A 21,733-nucleotide genomic window follows, 5' to 3' on the forward strand; every position below is an offset into this window, starting at 1 on the left:
GGCTGGCCAATCACAACGGGTTATTAAAGAGCCATTATGCTTACTGTATGCTGGAGGGAAGCTGGGATTCTGTGTGTGTGTGTGTGTGTGTGTGTGTGGTAAAGGTGGGCGTTAAGACAAACCCAGCAGTGTCTGGAAATTGCACTCTTTATGAGAAAGGTGAACGCTCGTTGATTGTCTAGCTTTGAAATGGCCTGTTATTATCCATATTTCACGCAGACGAGCTCTTAGCTGCAGTGTGAGATTGTTCTTAGAAGGTAATTTTGTCATTGAGATCTGAGATTTCCTCTTAAAGAACGCAACTGGGGATATTTCACAAAATGCCCAAGCTGCTCTTTGTTGCTTTTCAGATTTGATGACTGTGTAATTTCAATGTCTTGTAACTCTTTATAATAAGGAAATTTGGACAAAAAGAAAGTCATTTCAGGGTTGATGGTCTGTCTTGGGAGTTTTGTATTATAAATATAACTTTTTTTATTTATTTAAATGTATTAATTTAAAAGTAAAATGTTAAATGTAACAATTTCCAGCTTTAATTGCAATTTTTTTAATAATTAAATTTTTTTATCATAAATTATTAAATAATAAATTACAAAAAATATATACAAAATAATTTATTAATTTTTTATTAATTTTTAAAATAATATAAAAGATTAATAAATATACACATAAAGTTATGAATATAATTTAAATTTATATATTTTTTTATAATAAAAGGAATTGAATGAAACTAATGTGTGGAATTTCTGTTTAATTCTGTATCAGCTTTTACAGCACATAAAGATAACTGCCTGCTTTTTTTTTTTTTTTTTTTTTACTGATATTGCGTGCATATACAGTATTTGATTTGATTTTTTATTTTTGTCTTTTTTTTGTGCAATATTCTTGTAAAATGGGCTGTTCAGTGATTTAGTTTAGTATCGGTTCTTCACACTGGTTATTTGACAATCAGTATCACTCCTGAACAATATCGACTGATTTAAACTAAATGATAGGAGAACTTCCTTTTTAGGGCGAATTGTTCCTTTAACATGAAAGTGACAGCAGTGTGTTTGGAACAGACCTGGAGCGCCGCTGGAGAGTGTTTGTGGGATGAATTGATCCTTTAGATGCGTTTCTTGAGATGCATTTAAATGCATTTCTGCCCCATCCTGATTGGCCCGTTGCCTTGGACATGCAGGCGGGGTTTGTGGGGTGCTGGGGGTGGTCGGTTCCCGTTCGTGGTCTGAATCAGTGAGCGATGAGGAGGATGAAGGGTGCTCCGGTAATGATGAAAGTGTGCTGGGAGCTAATGGACAGAGAAAGACAAACAGGTTACATTTACAGGGTCAGTCTCAGTCCACTGTTGTGAACGATACGTCAGTTCTGTTTCAACTAGCACAAAACTAGTCTAAAAACTCAAATTCTGACACAATTTCATCCATGGGACACAAAAGAAGAGGGTAACATTCATATGTACAAATGTTAAATATGCAACTTAAATGATCAAATACACAAATTGATTATATAAAAACAGAATAAATAGCACTTTGTATTGAGGTTTATAATAAGGAATATATACTGTTAATCAAATATCCAGTGCATTACGTTTTCACTTTTTAATAAAAATACTATTATATAATAAAATATCAAATGCTTTTTTTTTTATGTGAAATTGCAATGAATAGAACCATGTATTGAGTTTAATGAATTACTGTAATTTCAGTATTTTTAAATAAAAATATAGTACTAATCAAACATCCAATGAGTCTCAATTTTTTAATTAATTATTATAATTTAAATTAAAATATATAATTTAAATAAAAATATACTATTATATAATCAAATATCCAATTTTATTATATATAAATACATTAAATGGCACCCTTAAATTAATTATTAATTAATTGTATTTTATTAATTTTAAAATATATACTATTAATCAAATATTTATTTTATTATACATATATATATATATATATATATATATATATATATATATATATATATATATATATATACACATACACACAAAATAAATGGCTTTATGCACCTTGTAATTGTTTTAAAGGAATTATTCATATTTAATTTTAATATTAATATTTTTTATTAAATATATATACTGTTAGGTAAATTACACACCCATACAGTTACACCACTGTATGTTCAATAGGAAACATTTTTCACAAATTTTGTTTCTTATTATTGTTTTGATGCGTTGCTTTTATTTGTGTTGTATTTTATTTTTTCAAATGCTTTTCTGAATGACTTTAAACCCACTATTAATCTTATATAAAGCAGGCTGGTCATCTTCAGGAGTTCGTGATGAAAGCTCATTGTACTTGCATGGAAAAGAGCGACCAGGACATAATTCAAAATGAGTTTTTGTGAGCGAACGACATGGGAGTGAGTAAATGATTACATTTTCTTTAATGCGGGCCTTTGGCTGGGAGCTCACACCCACAGAGGGCCGTCACATTTCTCTGCAGTCGTCTGATGGGAAGGACATGAACACGCGCCGCCGTTAACGTGAAGCACACTGAGTGAAGAACAGATGCTGTCTGTTTTGTGTTTGACTGATTTCCTTCCCTCAGACCATCTCTCTGCCATATGGTTCCCCGGGACACGGCGGGGGGAAATAAAATACCATCTACATTTAAAGCCTCCCTTGTGCCCTTCCATCTCAGAAAAGCATCTTAATGATGTAGAGGCGCTGAAATGCATTATCTGTCTCGAAGCTGTTGTCTCACGTCTCAAAACGATCCTCAACAACGTGACCGGACGAAGTTTTGATGTTGGCGGTTTGTTTGGATCCGCGAGGCTGTGGAGGAGTTTGATAATTGCGATTGTCTTCCTCCGAGGGCTGCTAATGAATTTCCACACCTCTGATTTTCCTCTTCTTTTTCTCACCATCCCCTCCGAGCTTTGCATTCCCCTTTCTTTCTCGCTCTCTCCTTCTCACTCTCGCTGAAAGGTCTCGTATGGATCTTCTAAAATGTCAGCTGAATTTGTGAGAAGCTGAATAAAAGCTCCACTGCTGTGCTGTCTCTTAACGAGGCGGCTCGCCGAAAGAAAGCCAGACGCTAGCAGAAAACAACTCCCGCTGTGTATCTGAACCCTTATCACTGTCTGGAGTGGCTCTACGGTGCCACCTTTGTGGCCGCCAATCTGTAACGGTCCAGGACATATTCGTAAGCTCGCTGCTTTCTTTCAGGAGAAATGAATACTGAAAGGTTCAAACTGGGAATAATATGCAGATCATGCACTGGATGATATAAGCTGTGGAAACCGGGGCAGTTTACAACGACGCCAACTTTATGATCACAGATCTGTAAAAGCAAGGGCAAATGTGCTGCGTTCTTAAACCCTCGCTTTCTTTGATTGCGTTTTTCCGGTTTCAAAAGGAAGGTTTACAGAAGGTCGAAATGAATAAACTAATGCATGATGGGATTTTTCACAGGAGAGCAGAAAATGAAAGTTCAATGAACTGTCTAAAAGATAATAAAATTAATAAGTATTAATTAAATCAAATTAAATGTTTAATTTTATAAAAAGTTAAGTATTAAATACTATAATTTCAAAATATATATATAAAAAAAGTTATATTATGAATGCAGATCTGTAAAAACACAAGGCAAAAATGTATAATAATAATAATAATAATAATAATAAATTATATATTTTTTTAATTTGATTTAATTAATACTTATTAATTTTATTATCTTTTTTATATTTTAAAAAGATTTCCAAAGGTCAAAAAAAGAAATCTATTTTTTTATGTCTGCAAATTAGATTATGCATCTTTAACAAGGTCAGATAGATAAATAAATAAATAAATAAATGAATAAATATCTATATGTATGTATATATATATATATATATATATATATATATATATATATATATATATATATATATATATATAAAACTGTTTTCTGAAGGTCCAAACTGATGCATTTTGGGAGTTTTCAGAGGACTGCAGTGAATAAAATACAAATCATTATATAATCGTTATATTAATTTTTCACTTCAAATTTCCCATAAAACCATCTCAGGCTGTTGTTGTAAATAAGAATTTGTTCTTAAGTGACTTGCCTGATTAGATGAAGGAAGAACGAATGAAAGAAAGGTTTAGCAAACATTCAAAGGCTAAGTTGATACATGATGGGAGTTTTCAGAGGACTAGTGTGAATAATATGCAGATCATACCGAACGTTTTGAACACATAAACACCTTGAGTTGTGTAAATATAAGCCCATGACAGCGTTTCCATCAGTATTCTTGGTGTCTGATTTTACGAGTCTGAAAGCTGCCTGGTTTCTTCTCCTGGAGTGAAGTCTTGACACTCCGTCGCTGTAGTTTTCACTCATGCTTCGATGGGTGAGTGTTGAGTTGACGCAGCACACCGCATGTTTGTTTTACGCTTCAAATTAAGCTGATAGTATCAGATATGTGCTGCAATTTAACAGTGCCACTTTACCGTTAGTGAGAACCATCTGCATTTGAAAGCCATTTAGTTACTCGTATGACCTAAGTCTTCTGTGCTTTAAATAGGTTTTAGTTGGCATAATTCATATTAATAAAGTTTTACCGTCATTAATTATTGCTGGAGTCACTGTGACAGTGACCAACCATAAAGAACCACACAGAAACGCCACTCAGAAAACCACAGCAACCACACAGAGACATGCTAAAGCTATTTAAAACACCTTAAAAACTACTTAGCAACACCGTAATGTCATGGTGTTTTTCCATGGCAAAAATAAATAAATAAATCTATAAAAGATACAATTGTCATGAGGGTGAATACACAATTGCTTTTTTCTAATATAGGTGAACTATTCATTTAAAGAGCAAAGAAAACAGGGCTCTATTTTAATGATCTAAACGCAAAGTGTAAAGCGCACGGCACAGGTGCACTCAGGGCATGTCCAAATCCACTTTTGCTATTTTAATGACGGAAAAACGGTTGGTGCGCCCAGGCACATGGTCTAAACGGGTTATCCCTATTCTCTTAATGAGTACTGGGTGTTTTTTGGACGTAACGTGCAATAAACAAAATCAGAGTTTCATCTTCCATTCCCTTTAAGAGCCAGTTGCGCTCGTGCCATGACGGATTTGCTATTTACACGGCAGAATTCGGCAAGCGCAAAGACAGAACGCGTCTCCGAGATGAAACGGAGCTAGATAGAAATAGATAGCCTAATTCTGATACATCTTATGCATTGCAATCCTTTCATTCTTTTATATTTGGTATGTTTGTGTGCTGCTGTGTGTTCCTGTGTTTAATAAGCTATACTAATATTATACTAATATAGCTAACCTATATGAACACGCTCTTTAAAATAAAGAAAAAACATTGCGCCAGACTTTAGACCAGGTTTGAGTTGGTCTATTTTCAGCTCCTTAAAATAGCAATGCGTCAGCTATGCGCCTGAACACACCTCTTTTTTAGACCAGCACGCCCATGGGCGCACAAATGGGCGCAAATGCATTTGCTAATTAAATGACGTGGCACCGGACGGGAAAATTAGACTGAAACTAGCAAACACATTTGCTCTCCACCTTGCGTCGCAATGCGTCGGCTGTTTTATAAGGCCCAAAGAGTAAATTTTGAGTGTATGTGTGTACAGCTTGTGGCGGGCAAACACACAAACACACAGATGTACGTGTGTTATAAGACAGCAGCAGCTGGCCTGGTGTGTGCTTATCTCTGTGTTTGATTTTGCATCAGCAGTCTGTTGTCAGAAGACAGGCTGACGATCTGATCGATGGCACTGGAAAACAAAGCTTACGAAGATTTCACAAAGTTTTCCAGCGGTGACACTGAATGAAAGCGGCATTCTTGATCTGACAGGTGCCAAAATCCATTCCGCCTCACCGTGGCCGTGATAATGAGTCATTTTCAATCTGATCTATTTCTGTTGTTCAGCACGCACACCTCCTTTTTTGTCTTCAGAACGTTTCTGCCTGTTGTTCTTTCGTATTTGCTTTCTCTCGTAAGTTCGGCAACAGAGGGGAGGAAGGCTTCGACATCGCTTTACTGAGGATCAGGGCCCTGGATCAGCTGTGCCTTTATACAGCCCTTCAAATACGGAAGGGCCCAGAAGTCACAGACCAAACTGAAAATCTGGGGTTCAAAATCGAATTTAGACCAGTAAGTAATTGTTTTAGGATTTGCGTGCAACTGGCATTGACACAAAAGACAAACCAAATGCTAAGACATTCTTAAAATGTTAAAATAGTTTAACTATTATGTAAAACTGTTATGCTGAAAAATAAGCTTAAAATATTTAATGTGTAAATGTTATGCATGTTATATATATATATATATATATATATATATATATATATATATATATAGAAATAATTAAAAATATTAAAAAAATCTATCATGAACAAATGAAAATTTACTTTAATTTACACTTTAATATATATTTATAGACAAACCAAATAGTTGATTTATATATGTAATTAAATTGTAATTTATAATTGTTAAAGCAGTTTAACTTCTCATTAAAATGATTGTTTCAAGCTAAAAATAAATAAATAAAATAAATCCAATACAAATCTAGAAATATTATACATTTAATAAAAAGTAAAAATTTAATTTAGTTAATAAATAAAACAAATATAAAAATATGTATTAATATAAATATTATACATTTAATAACTTAATTTAATTATTTAAAATTAATTATTAAAAAAATTAACGTGAATTAGAAGTCACTACTGCTCTTATACCCCATTAGAAAGAAAATGTGCCATAACTGCTATAATTTCATAAGGTTGCTAAGCAGTTTTGAATAGTTTTATCATATTGTAGTTGCCAAGGGTGTTGCTAAGTGCTTGATTAGATTTCCTGAGTGGTTTTGAACATGTTGCTATGCGGCAAATGTTGTATGATAAAATCCCAGTCCGAGTTTTAACAGCACAAGTCCTCAGCAAGTCACATGATTTCAGGCTGTAGGACGAACGGTGCAAAACAAGTTACATGCATAAGTTTGTTCAAATGCAGGATGCAGTTTTTTGTAAAGTTAAGCAGAAATGAGTAGAAACTAATATATAGACAATGGTCATGTGTGCTGTAGATTTTACCTTTTTGAGCATTTCGTGGACTTTCACACATCTCGCAGCGTAGCAGCAGTCCACTGTTGGAGAACGTACATGCCGAACAGTTCCACTTCTGATTGTGGCGTGGCACCTGTAGTCCCGTTAAGAGCCTTTGGGGGCTGCACAAGGACGACAGGGGGGTCTTCTTACCCCCGCGTCGCAACAAGGGGCTAACCTTCCTAAACCGCTTCACCTGCGGGGAAAAATCCTCCCCCTGGTTGGCCTTCAAATCAGAGCTCTGGATCTCTTGAGTCCGAACAGGCTCCGCCCCCTCATATAACTTGGGTAGAGGAGATCCGTCAGAAGGTGAATTCTCAGATCGTTTCCTCTTCTTTTCTTTGCTCACAGAGGGGGAAAAGAACGATCGGATGTCGTGCTGCTTGTCCCTTTCAAACTGTGGCGGACGGGAAGAAAAGGGAAAAGAAGAATGCTTTTTGTGACATACAAAGTGTTTGAGGCTAAGAAACTTCACCTCCTGACAGCAAAGTAATGAAACCAAAGACACTTCTGAGAGAAAAGCACTTTGTGAGGTTCAGGTTTCCACGAGTGGGAGGTGATACAAGTACCAGTTCTTTCACTAGCAATGAAGAATCTATCAAAACAAAGATTATTAAAGTAATAATTTAATTTCCCATAATGAAAACGGCAAATTTCGCTGCATAATCTGTGAAAAAAAAAAAATTCTTATAGTATATTCGTTTTTGGGTTTCGTGACAACCCACATTTTACATTTAGTTTATGGCCATAATGAATCGTTTACGTACGTGAGAAAAGAAAGTCCCATCCTTGTCATCCTCAGAATCACCCTTCATGGTATCGCTAGGCGTCCACGCCTGAGCAAAGTTCAGAAAGTCCCATTTCTCTTGGTCTCCCAACTCAGCTTTCAAATACTCCTTCTTTCCGTTCAAAGCGCTGCCCGTAACCGTTTCCTGTCCAATATCATTCGTAACAATCTCAGCAAATGAAAGTAAATTTTCCAAACAAGTCTCTCCGAAGTTGTTTCGCCACTTAATTTAGTCCCAAGACAATTATATATTGATTATTTTAAGAGTACTTTGACAAATCTGGAAACTAAGTTTACATCAATTCAAAACTACACTTTAAAAATGTTCACAAAATGACAGTGAGTGCTTATAGTTTTTCTTTATCTGAAGGTTGCTCTACCTTTCTGTTTAACATGGCCCACATGACGGTGTCAAAGGTTCCTTTGGCGATGAGGTAGTGGATGTGTACGGTCGTGGTCTGCCCGATGCGATGTGCTCTGTCCTCTGCTTGTTTGATGTGTCCTGGGTTCCAGTAGAGTTCAGCAAAGACCACATGAGACGCGGCCGTAAATGTCAGACCCTGAGAACAAGCAGATACATCTGATACATACAGTATGACAGCAATATATGCATATTGCAAGTTATTGAGGTTGACATATTTGAAAGTGTTACAAGTTTGTTAGAAAAACAGTGAGATGTTACAAGATTGAGGTGTTACAAGGTTGTGTGAAGGTAGGGTGATTAAATGTACCTCGTAACATCTCAATCGCATAGCGTACATTTACATGGTTGAGGTTTTAGGAGGCTGCAGAACTGGTATTATAAAGAAAAACAGTGCAATGTAAATAATGTTAAATGTTACAATGTTTATCCAATGTTGAGGTGTTACAAGGTTGCGAGATGTTTAAATAATAAAATAATAGGTTTACAAAGTTGTCTAAAATGTAACCAATAGAGTACAGTGTTTACATGGTTGAGTGTTACGAGTATGACATCAATATTTCATTTAACCGAAAAAGTAAAGTAAATGAGGTTGACACGCTTGAGTGCTACAAGGTTGCGCGAGGAATAAAGTATGATGCTACAAGATTGAGGCATTACGAGGTTGTTAAGTATGGTGTGATGATTAAGTGTTTGAGATGTTACAAAGTATGTTTGAGAAAGTATAAACAAACAGTTCAGTGTTTGTGAAGTTACAGTGTATTGACGCTATGTACAGAACAAAAAACAGTACATTGTTTATGACATTAGGGTGTTATGACTGTTATGTATTTAAACTGATAAAGAGGTTGAGTATTACGAGATGGTTCTGTTCATACAAGGTTGTATGATGTACTTTATAGAGTAATGTTACAGTGTTTACGTGGTGGAGATGTTACAAGGTTCTGTAAAGCATTTCCATACAAGATTGAGCGTTACAAGGTTGTGTGATACATTTCCAAGTAACTTACAATGTTTACGAGGTTGTGTTTTGTACCGTATAGAGGAATGTTACAATGTTTACGAGGTGATGTTACAAGGTTGAGTACAGTGTAAAGAATAACATTAAAATATTCACAAGGTTCATTATTACAAGGTTGTGCAACGCTATCTTACGACCAATTCGTACCTATTTTACGAGGTGGCTTATTCGGACGAATTTGTACGACCTCACTCGTACGATTTTATACGATTTGTCTAAACCCCAGTGACGGTTAGGTTTAGGGGCGGGGTTAGGTGTAGATCATTCGTACAAATTCATACGAATTGTGCAACTCGTAACATACGTATGATTTGGCAAAAATTTTATGCATTTGTACGAGTGTGGTCGTACGAATTCGTACGAATAAGCCACCTCGTGAAAAATGTACCAACTGCCGTGAAATCGGGTTGGGTTGTGAGATGTACTGTATAGAGGAATGTTAAATTGCTTATGAGGTTGTGATATTATATAGAGGAATGGAGTCGTTGAGGGGAAGTCATGGCTAAGTGGTTAGAGAGTTTGACTCCTAACCCTAGGGTTGTGGGTTCGAATCTTAGGCCGGCAATAACACGACTTAGGTGCCCTTGAGCAAGGCACTGAACCTCCAACTACTCCCCGTGCGCCGCAGCATAAAAATGGCTGCCCACTGCTTTACAAACAGCAGCACAATGCCCATAAGGTTGAGGTGTTACAAGATTTTTTATAAAGTTGAGTACTCATTACCTGTCCAGCTGCCTGTATACTTAGTATGGCCACGCGCGTGTCTGGATCGTTCTGAAAACGATGCACCAGTTGGATCCTCTCTGCAGATGGGACACTGCCATCAATGCGTATATAACTTGCCTGGAAAATAATGCAGAAAAGAGAGAGTCCAAAGTAAATTCTGGTTTTTAACATTTTCATTCTTTTATTTATGTGTAAAAGCTTTTTTAATGAAGTCAAAAATTGCACCTTTAAATCAAAATAGCATTGAGAGGAGTAACAAAACTCTTCATTAAAACAACACTTGATGTAATAAAGACTGAGATTTGCAGATCTGTGTTTGTTCAGAGAGCATTAATGCACTCAAGTCGAAACTCAGTGCAAAAGTGACACTTACAGTTAGAAGTTGGCAACTTTTTAGTGCATTTCAGTACATTATCATCTTCCTACCATCGTCTGACAGCTGTAAAACACAGGTGAATCGGTGTACAACACCTTCCTCTCTCTCAGCCACATTGAACTTCAGAAATTTTCACACACGTGTTAATTTTAGCTTCCTGCCTAACTTTTATTCCCATCTCTCGCTCATGGTGCGAGGAGTGTGACAGGTGTGAGAAAGTCTGAGCACATGTGCTGTCCCGTTTGCGTGCGATCACACCTACTGGTGCGAGGCCCCCTCTTCCCCCAGAAGACTCATAAGCACCAATTAACGGCAGGACAGATAAAAAAGGAAAAGCCGAAGAAAATCTTCACAGTGTTTGGGATCAAACGTCTGGCCAGAGAGCAGCAAAACAAGAAATGAGAAAAGAGAGGGGGCTGGGGGCCAAAAAAAAATGAGGAAATTGACAAAACAAGCTCTCATTAAAACAGTGAGACATCTGTGAAGACACCGTGTCGGCAACCAGCCGCGCTCTTTAGGGTGCAAAGTGTTTTCAGCGTGCCGCTGTGTGAACAGGGACAAGAAGAACGGATCGTGGTAAAAGATGAATCAACAGGCATTTCATCAGTGCTGTTAGACAACAAAAATGGATTTGTCAAATGATGCAATGCAAGTTTTGGGCCGATACCATTCAGAAGTGCACCAACGCCTGAGTCACATCAAAGTTCTTGAAGATTCTTTTAGACCTGGATCACTGAATCAGTCAGCTGAATATGAAAACCTCATCAGTACAATTTGAAAAAGTCTGGTTTTGTGAAATGGACCAACTGATTTGAATCTAAAGATCTAAACCAAATAAATAATTATGAATTTTAAATACATTTTTGTTGACAATCTTCGAAATATTATTATTTTCCAGGCCTGGAAATCATCCTTTCCATGTTCTCTTTCTATCTATCTATCTAAAAAAAAAGTTAAGGAAACCGATGACTTAACATGACTTTAGAAGATTTGAAATAAAGTGCACAAGTCATATATTCTATTTTTATGATACTTTTATGAATCATTTTGAATCTTTCCGACAGCACGATATTTAAAACTCCTCTAATTTTGAATCCTCGCGATTAAGTCATTAGCTTTGGTACAGGGGTGAGTAAATGATGACAAAATTGACATTTTTGCATGAACTTTTAAACTCGTGGTTCATAAACAAACACTCACCTGATTGACAGCACGACTCTGACCTATTCTTTTGCCGTACGTAAGAACCAGTGCCCTACTGAGGGAATGTGTTAAAGCAAAGAATGAACTCTACCCAGGGAATCAACACGCTCTCCTTCACCTCCTTTAGTGCTGTCAAGCCCCTTCAGTTTTTTCACTTTTACACAACCACTTTTTTGGCCTTGTCTCTCATTCAGCTCACACACACAAACATCCACCTCTCTTTCTCTCTGAATGGGTCAGTGTGTGTGTGTTGGGACGGCAGTGTGACAGGCTTTGCTTCTGGCTGATTTAATGAAGTGTTGATGTGCTGACATAAATTTGCTTTCACTAGAGTCTCAGTGCACACACAAACACACACACACACACACACACACACACACACACACCTTGACCTCGATGACAGCCTCGGTACACGCCTGCAACATGCTGAGATGATGAGCAAAGACCAGAAACTTCAGCTGTTCGGTCTCCAACATCATCTTTATATAGTCCTTCACCGCTCCGGCCTGGGAGAGATGGAAAGAAAAATTCATATCGTGATCCAGCCAGGAAATGCAGTTTAGGAATTCTAACGTTCTAACATTTAAAAAAAAAAATGGAATGTTTTAAGAATTCTAATATTCTAATATGGTAACAATTGAAGTATAAAGCAGATAGTTTTCAATCAAACCTCTAAAAATGAGAAAAATTTGTTGTTGTTTTGCCATTTTAATCCCAAATCTCCTTTTATCCTGTGAGATCATCTTTTCCCTCTCCAAAAAAAAAAAAAAAAACCCCTCAAAATCCCTTAACCGTGAGATGAACTCGTCAGCTAATGCCTGTTATGGTTAGAGTAGCTGTTAAATGAACAGTGCACGGAGTCATTTGCCGGAAGCCAGTCCTCTTTTCTTGAGTTTCAAAGCTGCACTTGGGCTTCTCATTACTGAAGAGTTTTGCCTTTTTAATATTGCCTAATTGGTGCTGGAAACTGTCTGTGAAGGAGCGCAAAGGCTTTTTTACAGCCTCGAGTGTACGTGTGTGAGCGGTGGCTCCGGTTCACTCATTTTCGCTTGGCAAAAACAGTGATTTCAAAAAGTGACACCATTCCTGACACCGCATATTTCTGCCCTGAGAGAGAGAGTGAGAGAAAGAGGGAGAGAGAGAGAGAGGATATCATCTCAGCGGCAACAATAAATGAAAAAGAGGAGAGGACAAGAGCAGCGGGGACCAGAACACATGTTTGACAAATTAAACACACACACAGCTTTTATATTGTTTGATACACACACACACACACACACACACACACTGGAAAGCTTCATTCAAGACACATGCTGTGCTCAGGAGGATGATATAAAGTGGTTCTAGCTTAAATCTTTTTAGAAGAAAGAACATCCAAAACTCCTGGTGGAATGAAGTGTCTTTCTCTTTTTCTTTTTTTAACGACAAACCTGTGCAAAGTCACTTAACTGTGACGTTAAAGTTCATGTGAGTGATGCAAAAATCTGCGAAAGTTGCGGCGGGTCTCGTCTGGAGCTCATAAAAACACCTTGTTAAGGCTGAGATCTGCAGGAAGAGATGTCGGGGCGATCAAAAAGGTCAGCATTAAGGTCGGTCCGGCCCTCCCGGAGCTCGTTCCCATGGCAATGCCGCGGGTGTTTGATGTGGAGAACAGAAGGGCCGGTTGCCATGGTGGTCGTTAGTGGCGGGTTCACGCTGTCCCTCATCGTTAGAGGAGGGAAGCTCACTGCAGATGGCCCTTATTCTGATGGCATTCAGAGAAAGAGCTGAAGTTGAAATGAGGGCCGGCTGACTGTTCTTTTACTCAGAGGTGGATGCGGTTCAGGAATGGTTTGGTTTAAAGAAAGGGTTGTTAAGGAGAGGCGTGATCTTACATTTGATGCGTTTAGGATTATGATTTTTGCCTGATTGAGGGTATATATATATATATATATATATATATATATATATATATATATATATATATATATATATATAAATTCCATTATGGCAGTGAAATGGGGAGAAATGTGCTTGCTTAATAATAATGTTATGATTTAAAACAACTTTTTTGTATGTTTTGTCATCCATGCAGTTTTTCCCTTAAATATGTCTATATCGCTTTTTTTATTTTTTTGTTTTAGTTTTGTACAGCAAGTTGAACTAACTTTATTTCAGATAGTTGCCAAGGCAAGATTTCTCATTTTAATTTAAAGTTTTTTTAAATATACATTTCAGTTGATGTTTATTATAATAGCCCTGTACTAAACACAGACAAAATGATCTATATGAAAAATATATATTTTTTTATTTTTTTCATTTCGGCATTTAACTTTCTAAGATAAGCTCATGACCGGTTACTTAAAAAAAAAAAAAATATTAAAGTTTTTTTAAATATATATTTCAGTTGATGTTTATTATAATAGCCCTGTACTAAACACAGACAAAATTATCTATATGAAAAATATATATATATATATTTTTTTTTTTTCTCGGCATTTAACTTTCTAAGATAAGCTCATGACCGGTTATTAAAAAAAACAAAAAAAAAAACAAGATGTGGTCAAAGGATCACAAAACTTATACCCAAAGAAATGGAAATGCATAAAAAAGTACTTATAAAAAGAAAAGGAAATGCACAAAGTTCTACAGCATTGAGATCTAAAGCCATTTTAGACATTAATGCGATGTGAAATGAGAAATAAACATCTTGAAGATTCTGCACACGTTTTACCTTGGCAACAGCGGTCTGCTTATACATGTGTGTGATGAGACTCATCACCTCCACAAACTGATTCTCACTCTCACAGCTCATCAGCTTCTCCCACTGCTCAAAACTAGCACTCGCTTCCTGTGAGAAAGAGAGAGAAAGTGAATCCATAAAGGGCAGCACAATTAATGATATCCTAAACTGTCCTACTTTCCCAGTGTTTGGCAAAAAGCAGCAAGGAAAACAGAAAATAAAGATAGATGAAGTGTGAACGAGAGAAAGTGAGGGGTAGAGGGAGCGAGAAGGAGACACAATTCCCTGAAGTTGCAGAACGACTTTTTGGGTCATGTGACCTGCCCAATTATAGCGCTACAGTGACAGCAGCAGTGGAAGATGGAAACACACTGTGCCGGCGCTATAAATCTCCTGCGTACACACACACACACACACACACACACACACAGAGTCCTGCTCTGCCCCTAAAACAAATGCAGATCCTCACCATCTCCCTTCACACAAACGCTCTTGCACTACCTGTGAGGTGCTGCCAGTGTTTGGACATCAGACTGACAGGAAGTCAAGCAGTGAATGAAGGAAACGGAGCTTAAGAAAGAGACACAACCATTATTCAGCCCAGAGCTCTTTACATGCTTTACAATGTATAACATTACTGATAATGAAATGACAAAGGTAAAGAAGAGACAGAAAGATAGATAGATAGATAGATGGACCAAACTGGAGACTTTTGAAAACGATGGCATGGCTGCCAACATTCGCTCTGCGTATCCTTGATGACCGTGTACGTAAACAATAACATCATGCTCATTGTTGTACCTGCATGAATGACCACGCAACATACGTTTTCGGTTGTGTAGTTTGGACGAAGAACGTTTCTAATCGTTCGTTTTAATTTAAAAATGCCATTTTAAAACAAAAGCGCACTGGTGTAAACAGAGCCACAGGCGTAATATACCAGTATTGGCAATAATCGTTATGTTTAAATAATGAAATATCGTTATCATGTTATTCAGGAATGTCGTAATAAACTGTTATTGGTGATATTTTCGAAACAGAATAGTGCGCATATGATAACATGACGCATAATAATAATAATAACTCTCACGTGCCATTTGTTTCATCCATACTTTTTCATTCCCTCGCACAGAAAGTCCACAAGCGAGACTCATGGGAGTAATAAAACAAATTACTTTCCAGGAAATCCCTTATATGGACAAAGGCATCCAGCTGTCACTGTAGCTGAATAAAATGCAGTCAGAAATATTCTGTATGATGAATCATGATGAGAATCAGCACACGATTATAACAGTATTTGGTTTTGTTTGTCTTGGGTATTTTCCTACGGATAATTTATATTTATTTCGCAATGCTAATTGAAATGGCCTTTTTAACTGAATAGAATACTATAATACAAGAATCAGTTCATAGAAATAAGTTATTTCAAACACTCGATAAACACTATAACTCAAGAGTAAAAATATGTAGATGTTTTCATAAATTGTCTTACTTTGACACTGCTAAAGTAAAAAGGGTTAGCATTTTAGTTATCTGCTAGTGTTTTTGTTCTTTTCGTATTCAATGGTGTGATTCATCGGTAAAAAATCGTTTTATTTTTCAAGATTTCTATAGATACCATGAAATATCGATATGGATTTTTGAGGCCACGATAATTGTGTTGTGAAAAATCTGATATTGTGACAGCCCTAACGTATACTACAGTTTGACTAATTGTATTTTATTTTTAATTTTTTTGTAGTGTAGGCCTATATATTAATAGAAACACCAAAAACATGGAGAATAATTCTCAATCAGCTATAATATAATTTAAATTTAAGATCGAGGAAGAAATGATTTAAAACTAATTATTTCTATGCTTACTGTCATTATTTGTGCTCTTTCCCCCTTGTTTTTACATAGTTCATTTCATTAATGAAAACTATGTTGAAAAATTTTCTAAAATGAAGACAATGAAAAGACAACAATTAGGTCAATAAACGAAAACTTTGATTATATCAACATGCAAATATATTTGAGGATAAAAGACGAGACTTAAATGTATTCTAAAAAATGAAAACTACACAATCTCTTTTTATTTTCGTGGGGAAACTGCTGTACATGCCTCTACTACGCAAGTTTTCATGTGTGCGTAGTTCAAAATCCCCAAATCAGAGCTTCTCTATTAAAAGGATACGTTTTCTGCCCGATGTTTTACTTATTTTTTTCAATCTGGCAGATTGCGGAAGTGCAGACGATGATCTAAAAACATGGACAAACAATTAAGCTGAAGTTCAGCGATCTCCATGTGAGATGTTTGTCTTAAATGAAAGTGTCATTTAAGTGTGTTGAGTGTCATGAGATTTCGACTATTGTTTGCAATTGTGGTTGCGGAATAAATGCACTTACTCAACCTCTGTTTAAACATTATTGCAATTTGTAATTTGTAGTTGGATTTACTCTTAGGATTTTGACTGTTATAATTTTTTTCTGTATATTCTGAGCTGTGAAATATTGTATTAAAGGTGCAAATAAATATAAAAAAAGTAATACAAAAGACTCATTTAGCTAGACGAAACGGAAACCAACCAAACATCAACACACAGAATAACAAACACCCTTTCCTAACCAAAAGAAACCAAACAACTGGCTTCTCATGTCTGCTTTGCCGAACATCTAGCGTGTTTGTAAATATAAATATGTAAATTAGACCGTGAGGTTAGCTAGTGAACGAGTCGCAGGGTGTGTGTTTGCTCTGCCCAACTGTTCATTAAAACACAGGTCATTAATTTTAAAAGTGATCTGGTGAGATTTGGGTTATGAAAAGAACATAGACAGCGTGAGTGTGTGTGTGTTAGAGAGAGGTTGTGCTGACAGCAGATGATTTATGAGGTCCTACAGCAGGTGAGCTGCTCTTTGTGTTTCTGAAATCTGACACACACACTCAAAACTTGCTGTACAAGCACTCTTGCCCACACACACTCATTACTTTGAGAGAGAGAGAAAGCCAGGCGAAATAATCGCAAGGAAAACGAGAGCCTCCGCGATACACAGAAGGGAATAAAATGGCTTTATCTTCAGCCAGACTGAAGGATTCTCACACATTGCCGCCCTGGTCCACAGAAAGTTCACGTGGAAATGAAATAACGAGAGAAACGAGCACCTCTGACATTTTCTTTTTCTTTTTAGACCATGCAGCAATTATAAGCAGAACAGAATGTGATGATTACTAACGTCAATTCCTGTCTGAATAACATGCTGGCAGCTCGCTCGGCTGCCAAAGGGGGAAAAAAAGATGTGGAAATAAAAGAGTGATCAGAGACAAGTGCGATGAAATTATAATTTGTGTTAATCGGATACTATTGCCTAGCAACAGGCACGGGGCGTTTGTACTGGGGTAAATCACTATATTTAACTGCTTTTGTTCTGTTAGTTCAGAACAAGTGATGGGAAAAAATGTGTAAAGAGAAGAGAGAAAATACAGAAAAATTAATTTGGAGAGGATAATATTGATGCCATAACAAGAAACTGCTAATTGTGTTTGTTTGTTGGTGTTTTTTTAATGTGAAATTGCTGTTTTCTTTTTCTATTTACATGTTTTCTCTTATAAGTATTCATTTAATTACTAGTGAAATCAATTTAATAAATTAAAAATAGATTTTTATTTTATGCAAGCTTTCTTATTTTTAGATTAGTGTATTAACTGAATTACTAGTAAAATTAATGTATACACAAAAACAATTTAGAAATGACAAAAAGGTTAGGTAATAATTTAATTAAAAAGAAACTTATTAATTAACTAATTCAATTACTAGTAAAATGATTGTAAACTTTTGAAAAAAGAAATTCAGAATACAGATGATACAGAAATTATGAAAAAAAAGGGTTTCCTGGAAATTTTCTTTTTGTTGTTGTTGTTGTATTCAATAAATGTTCCCCCCTTCTAACTATTTTTAGAATTATGGTGTTAATTTAATTACTAGTAAGATTAAAAAAAAAAAAAGAAATTAATAAAAATGATTTTTAAAAGATTTGCTGCTTTTTTTTTTTCCTTCTTACGGTTTTTGTTTTAAGCATTGAAACAGTTTAATTACTAGTATATTAATGTAAAATAAAAAAGAAATCAATATAAATTAGAAAAAGTCTGTTATTTTCATTTAATCATTAATATTTTTTTATATTCTAATATTTTTATTTTTTTTATTTTTCAGTGTTTTACAGTATTATTTATTTACTTACTGGTGAAATTAATGTATGCATATAGAAATCCACTTATAAATTATTTATAAACATTACATTTTCTAATCATTATTGTTTTTTGATGCAAGTATTTTTCCTTCTATTTTTAGGTATTTTTAATTACTAGTAAAATGTATGTATAAATAAATAATTAAATTCACAACTTAGATTTAAATTTGTTTATTTATATAGAATAATTATTGATCAACAATGTATCAATTTGTTAAAAATCTAAAATGTAAAATTAATTTAAAGCAAATAAATATATTAATTTAAAAAATAAATAAGCATGGTACTTAAAAATAAATAAAATAAAAACATGGTACTGACCATGGTAACCACATGCTATTTATATTTTGAACTGTGAAACTGCTTGGAAACGTTCACTGCATACCTTGGCAGCATCTTTGGGAAGGTCGAAGGGAATTTGTTGGCGTATTTTGGGTGGTAGTTGAGTCAACACCTGATTCTTGAGTCTACGAATCATAATCTCGCTCAGACGCTGGTGTAACTCGTCTAAATGAGACGCGCCACGACAGTCCCACTGCCTTCTGGCCCCGAAAAACCTGCACAAGAAAACAGACATTTTACTCATTCGTAAAACACACTTTTGCTGTATAGCTACCTCATTTCTCCAAAAATCCTCAGGTATTATCATTGTAATGAGAGCTTTTCTGTCTTAAATGTGTGTGTGTGCATGTGTGAGAGATTTAATTATGATTGTTTTATATTTACTGCCGCGTATACGAATGATTGACAGGAATTTGTGTGTGCGCTTTTGAGTCTTTTCCTCTGTAGATTAATTTGTACTCGGAGACCCTTGTGTGAATCGCTGTCATTTCAGTTCTCTGCTGTAGATTTGATAAGAACAACACAGGAACAAAACTCCTCTCAGATGTTCTGAACACCACTCATCTTCATGACACAAGTCATATCTGAGCGTCACATTAATGCTTCCGCTACACACACACACACACACACACACACACACACACACACACACACACACACACACACACACAGGCAAATTAGCTCTGCAGCAAACCCTAGTCAGCTGTCTACCTAGAAAGCATTCTAAGGGATTACAAATTTGTGTTGCAAATGTAAAATGTTGTTTAACATTGTAAATAAATCGCAGAATGAATTGCAATTAGCTTAGATGGTGGGCAAGCTTATTTCTTTAAATACTTAAATTATCAATGAAAATGCTTTAATATAATAAAAATGCTACTATTTCGCACAATATATTTGTGTGTGAATATCAGGAATTTTCAACGTGGAAAGTGGTAAACTGAAGAAAAATTTGTTTTGTTTGTTAATTTTCTCGAATATTTTGCACTGTTACATTCTGCTTATAAGAATGGGTTTACGAACCATTTGCAGAAAAATGTGCTTGTAAGATATCCAATATGTAAGATCATTCTGCTTGTAAGAATGATTTTTACAAACATCGTGCATACATTTTTTTTTTTACTCAAAAATGGTTTTGCAAACAATTTGTTGAGAAATTTGCTCTGCTTGTAAGAATGTTTTTTCTTTTTTACATTTTGCACAAATTTGATCTGCTCATGATAATGAATTTGCGAATGATTTCCAAAGACATCTGCAGTACACATAAAAATTGTTTTACGAACGTTTTACAAAAATTCATTCTGCATGTAAGTCTGGTTTTGCAAACAATTTGCTTTGCTCGAAAGAATGGTTTTACAAACAATATTTCTTTGTATTTCTCCCTGCATCTGAAATGACAACTTCCTCAAGTTGCATGGCGAATAAACAACAATAACAAAACCGTAATGCTAAAAAAAGAATTTAGTGCAAACAACTTGTCTTCTAATTTAAAACTCTCTTAATTAAATAAATATAGCCATTTTTTGTGTTCAACTTTTCTATGTACATAAACTGTTTGCCATTGATGCTTTTTATTAAATTGACATTTGAATGCTGTACTGTACAGTAAAGAAGTGTTTTTACTTGTAGTGGGCGTTGCAGTATTTTTTGGCGTAGTCGGTCCAGGTTCCAAATCTCCGTGGATACAAAGCATCGATTTGCATGAAGAGCTGAAAGAGAGATCAAGAGATCAAAACATCAATCATTGCGACATCATAAATGTCAAATACAGAACTAACTTTACACTAGTAACTTCCAATGGCAACAAAAAAAACTTTAGAAAGAGGGACACTTTTATAGTTCTGAACTTGGGCCTTTGCAATCATGAGTTTATTGAAAATCGGTCAGCAGATTTCTGTTTATGGGCTGGTGAAAACAAATACTCCGCTAATTAAATTGGGTATTAAGTTCATAAAATGCAAATCTGCTTCCTCTACGAGAAAGTCTCACAGTGCACATTACGCACAGTATAAACTTAACAGTGGTTATCTTGATAATGTAAGAAAACACTTGTGTTGTGTCTGTCGTAAGAAGTTCTGCTAGATGTTTCAAAGTGATTAGAGAAGCAATGGCGGTCAAGACTCCCGCAATACGCACACAAGAGTCATCTTGAGAGGTCTTTGCATATGTAATGATGTACATTTTGGTAATGCTTTTGTCCGGTGAACGTTTTAAAGAAGGAAAATAGCAGCTCTCACAATGAAGCCTTCAGTATTTCCTGCTTAATGTATTGGTCAATAAACTGGGTCTAAACCGAGTCTGTTCAATGGATTTTATTAAAACACGAGCAGAATTAATTTCACATCTAAAACTGGGAAAACCATTCATAATGAATTGAATGTAACACTTTAAATAAAACATGGTTTTTATGAACCATTTACTAAAATTCGGTCTGTTCTTTTTTTGTATGAATGGTCTTACAAATTATTTGTAAATGGAATTCATTCTGTTCATAATGGTTTTGAGAATGACTGGCACAAACAATTAGCTTGTAATGGTTTTGTTAATGATTCACATTTGAATTTGTAATGTTCGTCAAGGTTTGTGAATGATTTGCAAAAAGATGAAGAAATGGTTTTGTGAACAATTTGCGAAGAAATTTGCTCTGCTTGTAAGAATGGCTTTGTGAATTATTTGCATATGGAATACCTAATGTTCACTGTTAACAATTTGCATTGATGTTCAGAATCAGAAACAAAAATAGCTTTTTTGACAAATATGTTTGCACATACAAGGAATTTGTTCTGGTGATAGAAGCTTCAAGTACACAGAGACAACAG

At 35.4% G+C, this 21,733-nt stretch overlaps 1 protein-coding gene across 1 annotated transcript in view; it reads right to left on the reverse strand.

The window, feature by feature from the left end:
• Positions 1 to 21,733, reverse strand: part of LOC127943351 (DNA annealing helicase and endonuclease ZRANB3) — a 50,470-nt gene that overhangs the window by 11,746 nt on the left and 16,991 nt on the right. Inside the window, exons 6-14 of the mRNA XM_052539741.1 lie at positions 20,538 to 20,623; positions 18,958 to 19,129; positions 14,337 to 14,453; positions 12,010 to 12,129; positions 10,042 to 10,161; positions 8,257 to 8,436; positions 7,857 to 8,021; positions 7,078 to 7,486; positions 1,064 to 1,288 (exon numbers count right to left, since the gene is read on the reverse strand). Of these exons, the coding sequence (XP_052395701.1) occupies positions 1,064 to 1,288; positions 7,078 to 7,486; positions 7,857 to 8,021; positions 8,257 to 8,436; positions 10,042 to 10,161; positions 12,010 to 12,129; positions 14,337 to 14,453; positions 18,958 to 19,129; positions 20,538 to 20,623 (1,594 nt within the window). The remainder of the gene's footprint in view (positions 1 to 1,063; positions 1,289 to 7,077; positions 7,487 to 7,856; positions 8,022 to 8,256; positions 8,437 to 10,041; positions 10,162 to 12,009; positions 12,130 to 14,336; positions 14,454 to 18,957; positions 19,130 to 20,537; positions 20,624 to 21,733) is intronic.

This window comes from Carassius gibelio, chromosome A22, assembly GCF_023724105.1.
Source record: "Carassius gibelio isolate Cgi1373 ecotype wild population from Czech Republic chromosome A22, carGib1.2-hapl.c, whole genome shotgun sequence".
In the NCBI taxonomy this organism is placed as follows: domain Eukaryota; kingdom Metazoa; phylum Chordata; class Actinopteri; order Cypriniformes; family Cyprinidae; genus Carassius; species Carassius gibelio.